General features: G+C 31.3%; 1 protein-coding gene across 1 annotated transcript in view; it reads right to left on the bottom strand.

The window, feature by feature from the left end:
- DDX4 (DEAD-box helicase 4) overlaps positions 1-15,343 on the bottom strand; it is a 53,944-nt gene that overhangs the window by 30,411 nt on the left and 8,190 nt on the right. Inside the window, 5 exon segments of the mRNA XM_074282499.1 lie at positions 1,928-2,026; positions 9,471-9,513; positions 9,515-9,528; positions 11,945-11,995; positions 13,218-13,298. Coding sequence (XP_074138600.1) covers positions 1,928-2,026; positions 9,471-9,513; positions 9,515-9,528; positions 11,945-11,995; positions 13,218-13,298 — 288 coding nt within the window.

The following is a 15,343-nucleotide window of genomic DNA, read 5'->3' on the forward strand; positions in this document are numbered from 1 at the left end:
TTGGAAGAGTATAAAAATCCTTAAATTTTAAAAGAAATAAAAGTATGAGAGGAAATAGGATAAAGCAGGATATAGAAAGGCATACAGATTAATGGGAAAGGGATAAAGTGTACAGATTAATGGGAATGGAGTAAAAAGGAAGGGAAAAGATATGAGTGGGATCCTGGGCAGGGGAGGAGGATAGCAAGGCAAACTAGCAGGTAGAATTTAAGTAGAAGAATCAGCAGGGATAGAAAACAAGAGATACATACAAGCACAATAATGATCATGAGTAGAATTTATTTTAAAAAATTTTAAAAGGCAGGGGTAGTAATCATTGATTTCAGACAAAGTTAAAGTTTTAAAAATGCAATCAAAAGAATAAGGAAACTACATTTTATATATAAAACACTAATATTGTGTTGGACTATTCAAAATAACTAGATAGTATATAATGTTGGAATATTGTTGTGGCATAGGAAATGAGTTGGTAAGTTTAGAAAAATATGGAAGGACTTAGACCTAAAAATGATGATGTTATCCACCTTCAGGAAAAAAAAAAAAAAAAAGACAAAGAATAGCATAGCCTTACACAGATGTATGTGAATTTATTTTTATGTGATTAAAAGAATCCATGTATATATGGATGTGTGTATGTATATGGGGGGTGGAAGAGAGAGAGAGAGAGGGAGGGAGGGAGGGATGGAGAGAGAGGGAGGAGGGGAAGGCAAAGAGGGAGAGGGAGAGGGAAAGGGGGGGGTGAGGAAGAGAGAAAAATACATCCCTGCTTAACTATAGTCTGCTTAGAGATGTGGGGAGAAGAAAAGGGGGAAAAAGAATAAAGTAAAAAAGTGACAGCAGAAAAAGAAAACAAACCTGCAAGGAAAAGAAGCAGTTATGAACACAATGTGTTCTATTATTATATACTTTTCTTGAAATGGAAATTTGTTACATATAATGAATCCCCTTCTTATGCTCTATAGTGCAATTTTTTTCTTTTTCTGCTTTTTTTTAAGTTCTAAAGAAATATATTTTTTTAAATTCTCTAAACTAAGAAAGCTATCTCCTGCAGTTAACTTAAATTTCTCTCAGAAACTTCTTTTCCCTTTTATAAAAAGAAATTCCTTAATATTAGTTAGGACTGGTCACATGCAAAATCATTTGAGTAAACCAAAATCACACTTCTTAACAGTATCTTGATGTTCTCCAAAACATCCCCATACAAGCATCTCATTCTAGCCAGCTCTCCATCAAAATACTCCATAACTAGGACCCAACCTCACTATCTCTAAATCAAAAACACTTTATTGTCCTGGTCTTCAAATGATCTCTTCTCTCAAAAAGCACATACATTTAAATGGTGACTTTCTGGAAGCAATACCAAAGTGACTACTCAAAACCAATTTTGACAAAATGGCAGACAAAAAGAGCATTGGAAGAATTCCTCAAATCATACCAAAGTATATAACAAAGTTAGTCTATCATTGAAAATCCTGACGAAATGTTCATTCTCTCAAATCCATTCTAATTTTCATTCATTTTTATGTATACGCATTTTTTAAAAAACAAGTAGCTATCTGAGCAGGAAGAACACAATAATAATTTTCACAAATTTAAAGATATGCTATGTAAAAGGATTACATTTATTCTGCTTTACTTTAAGTGGAGAAACAATGAATAGAAGTAAAAATGAAATAAAATTTCAACTCAAATAAGAATGACCCAGCAATTCTGACTTTTCAAACAGAAGGATTACATACTAAGTTTCCCATTACAGGGTAAAGTACAATAAGGGTAGATTAAGAAGAGATTGTTTCAGAAGAGATTCATTCATCAAAAAGGGGCTGAAATGAGCTGTGAAGTACACCTTTCAATTTTACTTCTAGAAAGTATCTTAGTAACACCAATATTAAATCAAAAGTGGTACACAATTCGCCACTTTACTAACTGTGAGTGAGACCAAATCCTCCACGGCAACCTCGGAAACTGCCACGTCCACCTCTTCTTGATGACCCTGAAGCTTCTGAATCATTTCCATCTTGATAACCTACAAAGTTACAACAAATTAAAACTTGATACTTAAATTCATGGAATTTAATTAGCACATAACTATTTAAAAAATTATCAACTTCCTTTGAATAAATTAAAACTTTAATTCTTTAGAGACTGAGGCATTATATGACACAGTATTGGTGAAAGAAAACTGATATGATTTCATTCATATTCTTTATTTACAAGAATAAGTTTGGAGTCATTAAAAGCTAATTTTTTATTAAAGTTGAAATGAATGATTCCTGTAAGCCTCGACACCAAGTTTTAGATAAGTCAAAATTTGCCATTGTAAACAGGAATTTATTTAAAATTTATTAGACACTAAAATGTATCAATGTAATCAGATTCTCTTTGGGGAAAAAAAAATCAAAAAAAGTCACACAGAAATCATATGAATACAAACACCTAGGGACAGTTTAGTATTAAAACTGCATAAAGACCCTTTTTAATGGAAAATTTTGCAAACAGCTATCTTGGAAATAGCAATTCATCACAAACCTTTAAAATTTCTATAATTTCAGAGATTTCCTTATTCTTATTTGACAGCTTCTAACTAGGGAGTGAAAATGATAGATTACCATTATAGAAAATAGGAAATTTACATTGTGTGTGTGTGTGTGTGTGTGTGTGTGTGTGTGTGTGTGAGAGAGAGAGAGAGAGAGAGAGAGAGAGAGAGAGAGAGAGAGAGAGCGCAAGCGCATAATTTGCCCAAATGGCTGGCAAGCTAATGGAGCAACATTTATTCACAAGTGTCAAAAATTGAAAAAATTTAAATTTAATTATAGGAAAGAAAAACAAAGTTATTTCCAAAGCTTAATAATCAATGGTAAGGGTAAATTCCTTTAAGTTAGAAAAGTTTTCATTTTCCCTTCTTCTTGAAAAAGATTAGCAGAAGTTCTAGCTGCTTAGCTAAGCACCTCCTCCAGTAAAGTCTAATTGTTCACATGCATTAGGCAACACTGAGAGTTCTGGAACTTTGTTCAAAATTCATAGGATTATAGAAAATTTCCAGGTGGTTTTATTATATCATTTTTATGAATTTCCAACACTATCTGATTCTCAGTAAAATAGTAGTACATAAAAGAAAACCACACACACACACAAAAAACCCTTTTTATATGTCCAACCTAGCAGAAACAACAACAACAAAAAAATCTATTCAAAAAACTAAAGATTATATAAAATACTTAAACTTACCAAAATAAAAATTAAAATTATATGAATACAATTTAAAAAATACTCTTTACCAAAATAAAAAGACGCTTGAAAGATATTACTTACTTATGGGTGGATCTTCTGTCTAAAATGACAGTACTAATTTACAAATTCAGTACCATAACATACTACCAGACACTTACTTTATAGAAAACAAAAGTGAAATAACAATTCATCAGGAGGAATAAAATGTTAATCTCAAGGGAAATTATCTGGGAGAGGGGAGATATGAAAGGAGTTCTAGGAAACTTAGGTTAAGAGTTAAGAAAAAAGGAGAGCTAGATGGTACAATTGATAGATCACCAGCTCTGAAATCAGGAGGACTTGTGTTCAAATCTGGCCTCAGACAATACTTCCTAGCTGTGTGATCCTGGGCAAGTCCCTTAACCCCAAATGCTTTAGAAAAAAAAAAAAAAAAAAAAAAAAGTAGGGGAAAAAAATTTGACCAGTCAAAATCAGATCCCCAAGAGCCAAAAACAATCAAAAAAGAATAGCAGTAAACCCAAAGACACCAACTTCTGGTTAAAAACTCATTATTTGTCAAAAACTGATGGTAAAAGTGAGAAACAATATGGGAAAATTAAGATAGCACTAAAAGCTTATACCATATACCATAAGGTTCAAATGGATATAACAAAGTTAGAGGAAAAGAAATCTTTTACCCTATAGATAAGAACTTAACCAAAAAGATATAAAGATAACAAATGACAAAATACAAAATTTCAATTACATAAAACAGAAAAGATTTTGCAGAACACTACCACTAGTTAAAATTAGAAGGGAAATAGTCAAATGAGGAAGATCTATCAAGCTTGCATAATAAAGGTCTGCTAAACAAGATACACAAGGAAATGATATAAATGTAAAAGTTCTATTCCACAATAATAATGGTCAAAGAAACAGCAGTTTTCATAAGAAATCTAAGTTACTAATAACTGTATGAAAAAGTGATCCCATCTATTGGGGAACAAGTGAACTAAAGTATAAGAATATAATAAAAACTTCTGCCACATAAAAATAACACAGAGGATAGAATCAGAAAAACTTATATGAACTGAAACAAAGTAAATGATGCAAAACCAGAACATTACATGCAGTGATATAAGACAATGCAGTAATTAGGGAAGATTATAGAAAACTATTGATGAAGCATGCTTTTCACTTCTAAGCAGAGAGATGATAGAAATCAAACTTCCTAATTGTGCTTTGTGACCCTAAATGTGGCCATGTATCTGGAATGTGGCGGTTGTGAAATTATGATTATCAGTAACTTTTTGTTTTGTACACTTATTTTATATATTTATATAAATAAATATTTATATATTTATATTTATATATATTCATATATTCTGGTTCACATAAAAAGTTTTCAGGAGAAAAGTAGACCATAGATAATGAACAAGATAAAACCCTTTCAAACACCACCAATGTGTGTATTTATTTTGCTTGACAAGTTATTTGTTACAAAGAATTATTTTATTTGAGGGGAGAAGAACAGAAAGTTAAAATGAGATTAAAAAGACCAAAAAAAATCTGATTCTTATTAACAATTTTTAAATCTTATAAAGGAAAACTGAGGAGTCATCAGATCTTTCTACAGTTGCTGAAAATGTTGCCAAAGCTAACATCTCACTGAAAAAATTTTTCACTTAAAACTTTCAAATGTTTTATATATATATATATATGTATATGTATATATATGCATATATATATATGTATATATAATTTCATGACAAAAATTTGATGTATTTCCAACATGCAATCCATGAAAAATATAGCATACCCTCATTTCAGTAATTGTTTTTATACATACACATGCTATTAACATCTACAACAATAATTTCTAGTATTTATATAGTATTTGTTCATAAATATTTAAGTTTATCCTCAGAGCATCTCTGGAGAAAGGCAATGTTATTACCCCATTATAGGGATGAGGAAACAGAGGTTAGCCGATTTATCCAGGGTTATATAGCTAACAAGTGTCTAAAAGTTGGTTTAAAGGTTTGAACTCAAGTTATCTTGCCTTTTAGGTTCAACATTTTATCCACTGCATTACCAATTTGCCAGATACTTAAAAGTTATTAACACTGTCCAATATCTTCATCTGAGCTTTCTTGCTAATTTAAATTGTCTTTATTTATAGTACTTATAGCAATTGTACATAATTGATCTTAGTTCTACAATGTTCACTCTATCAATTAATTTCTTCCCATATTTCTCTAAAAGCTTCACGCTATTAAGATGTAGTAATATTCCATTTTAACCAACTATAATTAGTTCAGCTATTCCCCAATTGTGTCTAATTCAAATTCTCTTCCCTAAAAGAGTGAACCAATTTATAGTTCTATCAACAGTAAATTGATATATCAATTTTCTAGAATCCCCATAAATATTTTCTTTTTAAAATGTTTGCCTTATTTTTTACCAAAAGTACATCACAGAAGAACACTTCAATTTGCATTTTTCTGGTGATTAGCAATTTAGCTGGTATTATGTTTCTACTTTTGAGAAGCACTTGTTTATATCCAATGACCTTAATTGTGATCTTAACTACTGAGGAATGACTCGATTTTACAGATATTAATTTCCTAAAGATTCTGGGACTTTTTAAGGAGAGCTGTTTTGTGCAAAGATGCTCCCCAGTCTGTATTTCATCTTATTCTAGCTGCATTTAATCACTCTTATCAAATAAATGCCCATGAAGATCTCTGAAGTCTCTATCTATTGACCAGAGTTTTTCCAATGTTTTGGGCAAGCCTATCGTTTCATTTTTGTTTTTCTTTCTTTAGGATTTGTTAAGCTTTGCCAGAAAAATATGAAAGAAGCTTGGAATTAGTTTTATAATCTCTTTTTTTTTACACATCAACTTTACAAAAGTAAGCTTTTTCCTTAAACAGCTGCTATATTTGTCACTTGGTACATGTAATTTTATTAATATTTTAATAGTACCTGTAACTATAATAATGTAGTTTTCCCACTTGTCTTTCACTATTATCTGTTAATGCCTTATGGGGGGGAAAAATCACTGCTGATTTTTTTGGATTGAGTTGAAGTATAATACCCTCTTATGCTATTCTATATGTTAGCTAATCTAGCCTAGCCATTCATTTGAAACTGGCATCAATCCCTATGCTTTAAATGAATCTAAGCATCAAATCAACGAACAGTTTTCATTCCTAATCCATTCTACAAATTGTTTTTCCTTTTTATTGAGAAATTCAGTTTAACACTAAAGCTTATAATTGGCTTTGCTCCAATTACCTTATTATGCTATCCTACCTTCTTTTGTTTTTATCAACTATTTCACTTTATTAATCCCGCATTAACACATGTATACACATTTGCCCTCACCAAACATAAAAATAGTGTTCACTTTTTAATCTATTATCTATTCACCTCCAACCAAATGTCATTTTATTGATATAATTTGTTTTTTCTTTCATACCCCACTGATTGATTAGCCCTTACTTACACATTTCTAGAGTTCACCTTTTCTCTAACTATTCTTTTTGTCCATCAGATAATCTATTTCTATCTGCTCCCTTCTCAAGCTTAATCTCCAAAATTCTCAATGTTTGTCTTTTGTATAGACCCTTCTCAAAGCTGAGAAAATCTAGAATAGACTTTTCATCTCCTTATAGCACATAAATATTGAGTCACCCATTACTTCTTACTTGCATTCAATTCCAGACTACCCAACAGCTTCAGTTGCTTGGTCAATGTGCACATCATAGGTTCTTCCCTGTTCTAAAATTCACAACAGGGATAAATTAAATTTTCTGCTCACTGAAGAGCCATCCATTCTCATGATGGATCACTATGGCTTGATTATACAACATAGGTAATTTTGGTGATATAACTCAATTTCACTTATTACATTCCAGTTTCATATTCCTTATCCTTGTTGATTCTTATCATTTGTAAGACATGTTTCACATGTCTTAAAAATTTGAACTGGTGTTGGTTTTTAAAGTAAATTTCTTCTTCCTGGTTGTTTGCACTCTTCTCTGATCTTCTGAAGCTTTGGAATTTAGTTACTTATTTTTCAGGTGAGTTAAATTTCAAATTCTCTTCTATCTCTGTCCTGTCACACCTCCTGATTTATATCTGACTTCCATTTGTCATGGTTTTGGACAGTATTTAATTTCCCTGAAAATTGTTGGAACATCTCATCCAGGATTATTTCACAATTGTGAAGCTCCTTTTCCTTCTTCCCTGTTATAACACTATCAATGCTACCTATTTTTTTTTTACCCCTAGATTAAATCCCTACAATACACTGATACCAATTTTATTACTAATTAAACACAGCTAATTCAAAACATAGTATCCCTTAAACAAAGTATCCCTAAATCCCTCCAGTTTAAGTTTTTAAAAATAAAAGACTATCTCAAAGCACATAAATCTCAAGCTCTAAGCTTGACTGTGCTCTGAATATGATTGTTAGTGGTAATATTAAACAAGGAATGTTCATATTAAGACAACTTTTAGCTTTTTTTCCCTTCATTGCTAAACATTGTAAAAAAAAAAAAAAAAAAAAAAAAAAAAAAAAAAAAAAAAAAAAAACAGAGACAAGGAAATAGGTCAAGATAAGGAGATTTGTTAGGTAGCCTGGTGACCACAAAAACAGCTCTTATTCCTCTAAAACTACAAGGTTTTTAATTATATTGAACAGATTATTTGGCTTTGATTTTGAGATAAAAAATTGCTCTAGCAGGGTGATCCAAAATCACTAATGCCTTAGAAGGGTAGTTTAACAACTAGGTCTATACCTAAATCTACCTACCTTCTGGCAGTTCTTCTTGGAACTACTTCATACAGTATTTACATTCTGCTATGAAAAGGTAGATTATGGAAATGGGTAGGAAAGAAACATTCTTGGAAAAGGGCATAAATAAGTACAGTACTAACTGTCAATCACCAGATGTCATAAGCCAAAGTCTCTAATATTTTCCAGTTCCAGTATGTCATATGTATCATCAATAAAGGTCTGCTTTTTCTCAAATAATTCACGTTTATCGATTATGGATATTTCCTGCAGCTGATACTGATGCAGGTTCATTAGTGTATTATGTTACATAATAGTAATAATGATAATTTAAACTAGTATTTATGTAGCACTATGAGCAAGCATTCTACTAAATTCTTTATAATTATCATCTCATTTGATCTTCACAACAAACCTGAGAGATAGGTGCCCCCAAAGATTCCTATTTATAGATGAACAAAATGAGGCAAAAAAGTTAAGGGACTTGCCTAAGGTCACACAGCTAGTAAATGTCTGAGGCTGGATTTGAATTCAGGTCTTCCAACATTAGAGATCTCAGTTTCTATTATAGCTATGTTCAAATCAAATGGACACTCAAGGCTAATGATTCTCAGTTGTTTCCAATGAGGATGTACTAGTGTCCTTCAGTTTCAAAAATCAAGAGTTGTGATAAAAGGATAGACTAGAAGAGCAACTTTATCCACAAGCCATATCCCATGTTTCACAAAGCAAAGCTCTGCGCATCTGAGTTATCTTCAGGATACTTAAAAACCCAAGTGTTGGCAATACTCAAGAGTAGCCGCTATTAAAACTACTGGGCAAATGGAAAAGTCAAGAAATATGAAATATCAATGTTCTTAGAGAAGACAAAGTTTCAAATCCAAGCTTAGGTACTTACTATTCACATAAGCTTGGAAAACTATAAAACTATATAAACATTACTATAGCTATTAATATTACTCTATTCCTACAACATCACAAATAATTCTAGATATAGCCTTTCCTCATCATCAATACTAAAAAATCTGATTGATTGAATGTGGTGAAAGATTGCTGATCATCAGCAAAAAATAACATCACCCATTCTCAGAGGCAAAGTCAACTTGGGCTCACCTGACGAAGACTCAGATGATCTGAAGCCTATAGTTGGTAAAAATACTGCAAACACCTAAGAAGTAAAGTTCCTGTAAATTCAGAAGCAGAAGGGCACCTGCTAAATATGGTCAAAGGCATATTGTTTTCTTGCAAAGGTTGTCTTCACCACTAAAACTCATTCCCAGACTGTTGTTCTATAATCAAACTTCTGCTACAATTTTTCTAGTTTTTAAATAAGGGTAAACATCTATCTAAGGGGTGGGGGAGGGGTGTACATGTAAAACTTCTCTCACTTAGAATGAATTCAGTGGTAAACCACCACAACTCGTAAAAAATACTAAACATAAAATATACTTACCGCCTCTCCTGGCGAATCCTCTGCTCCTTGTCTGATTATCTTCAATAGTCATTAGACTCTTAAATGACAAATGAATATATTATAGTTAAGCAGTACACCCGAAAGGAATCATATCTTCAGAATAGAATTGTTATTCCACTGTTTGTGAGCTAGTCCCATTAAAGTCCTAATGTTTTCAATATTTCTCTCTAAATTTTTAGCACACATTGCCACATCTCAAAACTTACACTAACTTCCCCTAATTATTTAGAATACGTAAGACATTTAAGTAACAGAAACAGAAGTCATAGATCATCCTTAAGATGTTTTGTTCAACCTCAAATTTTTCACCTCCTTCCTATGTAATTGTAATATCAATTATGATCAATCAGTTTAAAACTCAAATCCTTTTTTTCACATCTTTCTGACAATTGAAAATAAAATATAATCTGTTTAATTTTGTTTCACTAAAGCAAGGAATCTTTAGCTATTAGGGCTAACAACAAGGATACATATGGGCTGCCTGCTGACTCCTGCTAAAGTTTTTAAATAAATATTGCTCTCCTGCAAAATACCCAGAACATGTAATTCAATGGGATGATAATCCACTTCTAGAAGAAAATGAACATTGGATGGAATGGTGGTTAAATTGGAGCAAGAGAAAAAGAACTCTAACAAAGTAAAGAATGTAAAATAACACTTGTAATAGTTCACTATCAGCATGTTTTAAGCCAAACAATTGGGTAGGTCCAGAGAAAAAATTTTCTAGTTTAAGACATACACCTCTCCTCAATAGCATGACACAGAAGATCAAGACAATTAAATCTCTGATTTTAAGTTAAATGAGTATCTTAGAGAAAAGGAGCTATTGGTTTCATATTGGTTTCACATTAAGAAGATATGACATGGATGATAGTTGTTCCTATTTAAGAACATAAGGACAAAGAAATCATGCTTATCTGTAAAAACTACTAATCAGAACTTGCATGTATGTATATATACATGTGCCCTATGCCTCACCCCTTATATGCCAAGATAATAGTAAAACTCAAACTTCTGCAAAAGTTTGTCTGCAAAAGTCAGGGGGCATAATAAGAAAGTAAGTAAGTGAAAATGTGACATCATAAATATGTAGCTTAAGGAATAGTTATTAGCAGAAAGGATATCTAAACAATAAAAGAAAAAATCATTAAAATTCTCCCTCAAGGCCCCAAATGTCAATTGTTGTTATTTTGTTGTTGTTTAATTGTTTTCAGTCCTATTCTTGACTCCATTTGGGGTTTTCTTGCCAAAGATACTGAAGTGGTTTGCCATGTCCTTCTCCAGCCCATTTTATACATGAGAGAATTGAGACAAACAAAATTAAATGATTTTGCCTAAGGTCATACAGCTAGTAAGTGTTTGAGGCTGGATATTTATTTAGGAAGATGAGTCTTGCTCACCACCTCATGCCTGGTACTTTATTCAATGTACAACCCAGCTACCCCAATTCTTTTTACATATATACTATTTTTACATACATTGCCATGAGCATAGAAAGGCCAGATCTTATCAATTCTCTAGGTTACCCTATGGGTCATTTTTCCATAAATTTCATCCTTTTTCAAGCTCATTTTGTGCACCAATTCCAAAAACTTGGGCATGACAAAAGTTTAACAAGTGTAGCTTTGGAATTTTCAGTATTAATTAACAATTTTAAGGACAGTGATGATTTCCCTTAATCTATGTGCTCTTCAATGATTAACAAGAGGCCAATCTAAAACCAACAGATTTCTAAACATCAAAGTTAGATTTTTATTTTTGAATCTCTAGTTTCATTTTGGGTAATACAACATATTAAAAGGGTTGTATCCAGAGATTACTTTTATGATCATAAATTCAGAAGAGATAGAGGGAATTATCTTAGTCAACTTTCTCATTTTATAAATAAGAAGCCCATAAAAGTGATTAACTGACATTTAAAATAGCACTTTTAGTTTGTAAATCCCATTTACATACATTATTTCATTTCAGTCTTATAACTTTCCTTTGATAGAGGTGACAAAGGTAATACTATCTTGAAAAGACTAAAAAACACATATATACTGTGGGAAAAAAAATTCTAAATAAAAAAATATTAAAAAAAAAAAAGACTAAAAAACAGATGCTAATTGACTTGTTCATAGGCACATTATTAAGTAACAGAGATAGAATGTGAAAAATTGGGTCTTCCTCATTTCAAATCCAGCACAGTATTTATTAAACCACACTGTCCTACCTATGTAGTCTGATTTTCTATAATCTAACACATAACCATAAATCTTTTCCAGAATAGTATTCCCACGTTTCCACTGGGAGGAAAAAAAAAAGTAATTTCAACCTCATTTTTTAAAATTACCTAAGCAAAAAATAAACTGGGATAGAAAAATAAACTTAGAGAAATCTTAATTTCTCTTCAAAATATAATCTAAATGTCACACAACAGGAACAACTCACAATCACAACATTTAATTTACCTCTCCAAAAGCCAGAGCTATCACCTTCTTCAAATTTGTTACTAGAAAAACCTAAAAAAAAAAAAATTACAAAAATATACAAATTATCACAACAGTTATTTAGTCTATCATTCTATTAATAAATAGTCAAAACATTGTGCCTAGGGATAAGAAACATCATCATATCGTTTTGCAACTACATGAGTCATATGTAAAAATATTCAAGAGTCAGTGAGATAATTTCGTATTTTATATAATTTGCATATGAAAACTTTCAAATGCTTCGCAAATTTTCACTTTTAGGCAAATAAATAAGTTCTTTCTCCCTAAACAAATTTTGTAGAAAGAGTAGAAACAATTACAACAAAATATAAAAATTAATTTAATCTGAATTTATTCAACATGTATTTACCTAGCACCACAGAAAGACAAATAGACAGACAGACAAGACACACACACACTTCTCTATTAGGATACAGACAGTTCTAGTCTAACACCTGTATTGAAAATGTAAATTTGTTCCAATAAAATTGATATATGAAGGTAATTATTTGAGCTTAATATGAATTTTGCTTTTGCTTATTCTCAATTTTGTCTTTAAGAAACATCAAGCAAACTTGGAAAACTGCCTTCTTTACAATAACTCACGAACCACAAACCATTTCTACAAGCAAATTTGTCTTTTTGTCAGATTTATTGCATAATTTCTAGGACAACTATGAATTGAAGAAGTCTGATTCTCTCCCTACTGTGATGTCTGAGTCCCATATAAGAGTTTCAGCCCACTGAAGCCCTGCCCTCACTCACAGCAACTCAATTTTGCTAATGTGAGCTTAAGGTTACAAACAGCCCAAGACTATTAACACTACTACTACTTGCTTATCCTACAGTATTTACATTATTTATATGTGTGTGTGCGTATAGTATTATACAATGTGTATGTGTATATAATAGTACAACATACATTTGTACTATGATATTTATTTCTTAATAATTTAAAGTACACGTGCTGTTTTCATTGAGTTTCTTTTTTATGTTTCACTGATGAACTTTTTGAGATGAAGTTTTGCATTCAGAAACCCCATTTTCCCTGTATGTCCTGTGGGTTTTATTGGACTTTTCATAGGACAATAATTTTTAGGAAGATATACTTTATTATAGAAGAACTTACCATATACCAAATAAGAAACTGTTATTAAATTGAAACCTTCTACTTCTATCATCTATGCATTAATAAAATTTTGGGGTAACTATTCTCACTCTAGCAAGTAATTACTTATGGCCAGATCATTACCTCTGTTTCCAAAACCCTTTCCAGGTCCAAATCCACCCATTGTGGGTAGATTTTCTCTCTTAGAAGACTGTTCACTGGCATCTGTAAAAATTCAAACAGAATAAATCCATAATACATTAAAAAAAAAAAAACTCTTTAAAATGATCAACCAAAAGGTAGGCAATTCTACTAACTCTGAAAAGTAAAATAAAAAGCTCAGGAACAAACATGAATTTAAAATAATATTAAAGCTATTGCTATTGTATTAAAAAAAATTTCTATAGATGAGCTCATTACCAATAGTACCATACAAAGAATCATAGAATTAAAAGTTGGAAAAGACCTAAGAAATTAACTAGTTCAAAATAGCAATGATTCTACAAATACATCCCCAACAAATCAAAGATAACCAATCACAGGCCTCAATAAATTTACTTTTTTATTTTTTGCTGAGGCAATTTGGGTTAAGTGACTTGGCTAGGATCACACAGCTAGGAAGTGTTAAAGTGATGAGACCAGATTTGAACTTAAGATCTTCTGATTTCAGAGCTGGTGCTCTATCCACTGCAACACCTACATGACCCAAACTCAATAAATTTAAATGGAACATCTTGACAACTATACTGAGCCAAAATCTGCCTCTATATCAATTCCACTTATATATCCCAGTTTTGCATTCCAGGACCAAAGTAAATTAAATCTAATTCCTCTTCCATTAGAAATTCTTCAAATATTTGAAGGTTATTTATCCAGGATAAACATATTAATTTCTTTAACCAACTTTTATAATGCACACCTTTAAGTTCCCTCATCACCTTGGTCATCTCTTTAAACATGCTCCCAAATCAAAAACATCAAAGGGTAAAAAAAACAGACTAGATTGCTTAACACTAAAAATAGAAGGCAAGCTAAAGAAGTATAGTACTTTATTTTCCAAATGCCAACTGTATATAAGCAGTAGTTAAAAGAACAAAAATAAAAAACACAACAACAACCAAGGCCTCCTAAAAACTTAAGTATCAAGCTATTATAGAGTTTAAAATGGACAATTCCTGTTTATATATGAATGTACATATACACACAAATACACATATGTGCATACACACATATCCTAGTTCTAATACTCAATAAGATGTTTAAACAAAAACATCTGTTAAAAACTGAGGCCTAGTGAGGTAGATTGCCTGATATATAAACAAGTAACCAAACCAGGACTCAGAATTCTTTCCATAAATTTCTTCAGGCTTTGTGAGGCCAAACCAAAAGGTACAAGAAATCAGACAATTCATTTTTCTCAAAAATACTAATTAAGTAAAACATGTTGCAGAGTCTATCAAGTATAGGTTGGCCCTCCAATACTACAATTCTGTTATTTCTAACTCTACAATCCTATAAGTCTAAGTGAATAGTATTGAACAGAAATTTAGCTATGCTATTCAACCAAGGACATCTGGAAAAAAAGCTTTCTTTTAAAAGGAATATCAATTTTAATCTTCACTCATCAATGTTCCTTATCAACATTAGGAAGCTATGGTTAATTTAACTTATTTTGAGTTGGGTACATTTTCATTTGTTTATTTTTTTTTTAATATAAGTATCTTACAACTCAACAAAATTCATGCTAGCAATTTCCCTCAGTTGTATCACCAATATATTATTTACTATTCGTACTCTTTATGGGGAGGATCTAAAGGGTGGAATGTAACTTTAGTAAAGTTACAGATTCAGGTATCAATATGTTTGATTACAAAACTTACATCTATGATAATTTTGATGAAAACAAGAACAGTATAACTTAGGAGTGAATTATTTCATTCTATTAGTGTGAGGACCAGTTCTAACCTACACACCCCACTCTTTCATATGTGGTTGATTTTGCCTCTCCAAAAATCTCCAATATTTAGGTTTCCAAAAGTAAGAATTCTCAAAAATATATAGCTAGAAAGCATTTCCAATCCCCCACCTATTACATCACATATCAAATGTTCCACAGAAAGTGGCATGAAAAATGATAGGGATATGTGTTCCCCATTGCTTTTCATTTCATTAAAACAATATTTACTTTATTATTCTCTAAGTTTTGAAATACTTTAAAATTAAATTATATTTCAAGTTTTTTGGTGTTTGTATAAAACATTATTCCTCAG

This window comes from Sminthopsis crassicaudata, chromosome 1 (assembly GCF_048593235.1).
Source record: "Sminthopsis crassicaudata isolate SCR6 chromosome 1, ASM4859323v1, whole genome shotgun sequence".
NCBI lineage: Eukaryota > Metazoa > Chordata > Mammalia > Dasyuromorphia > Dasyuridae > Sminthopsis > Sminthopsis crassicaudata.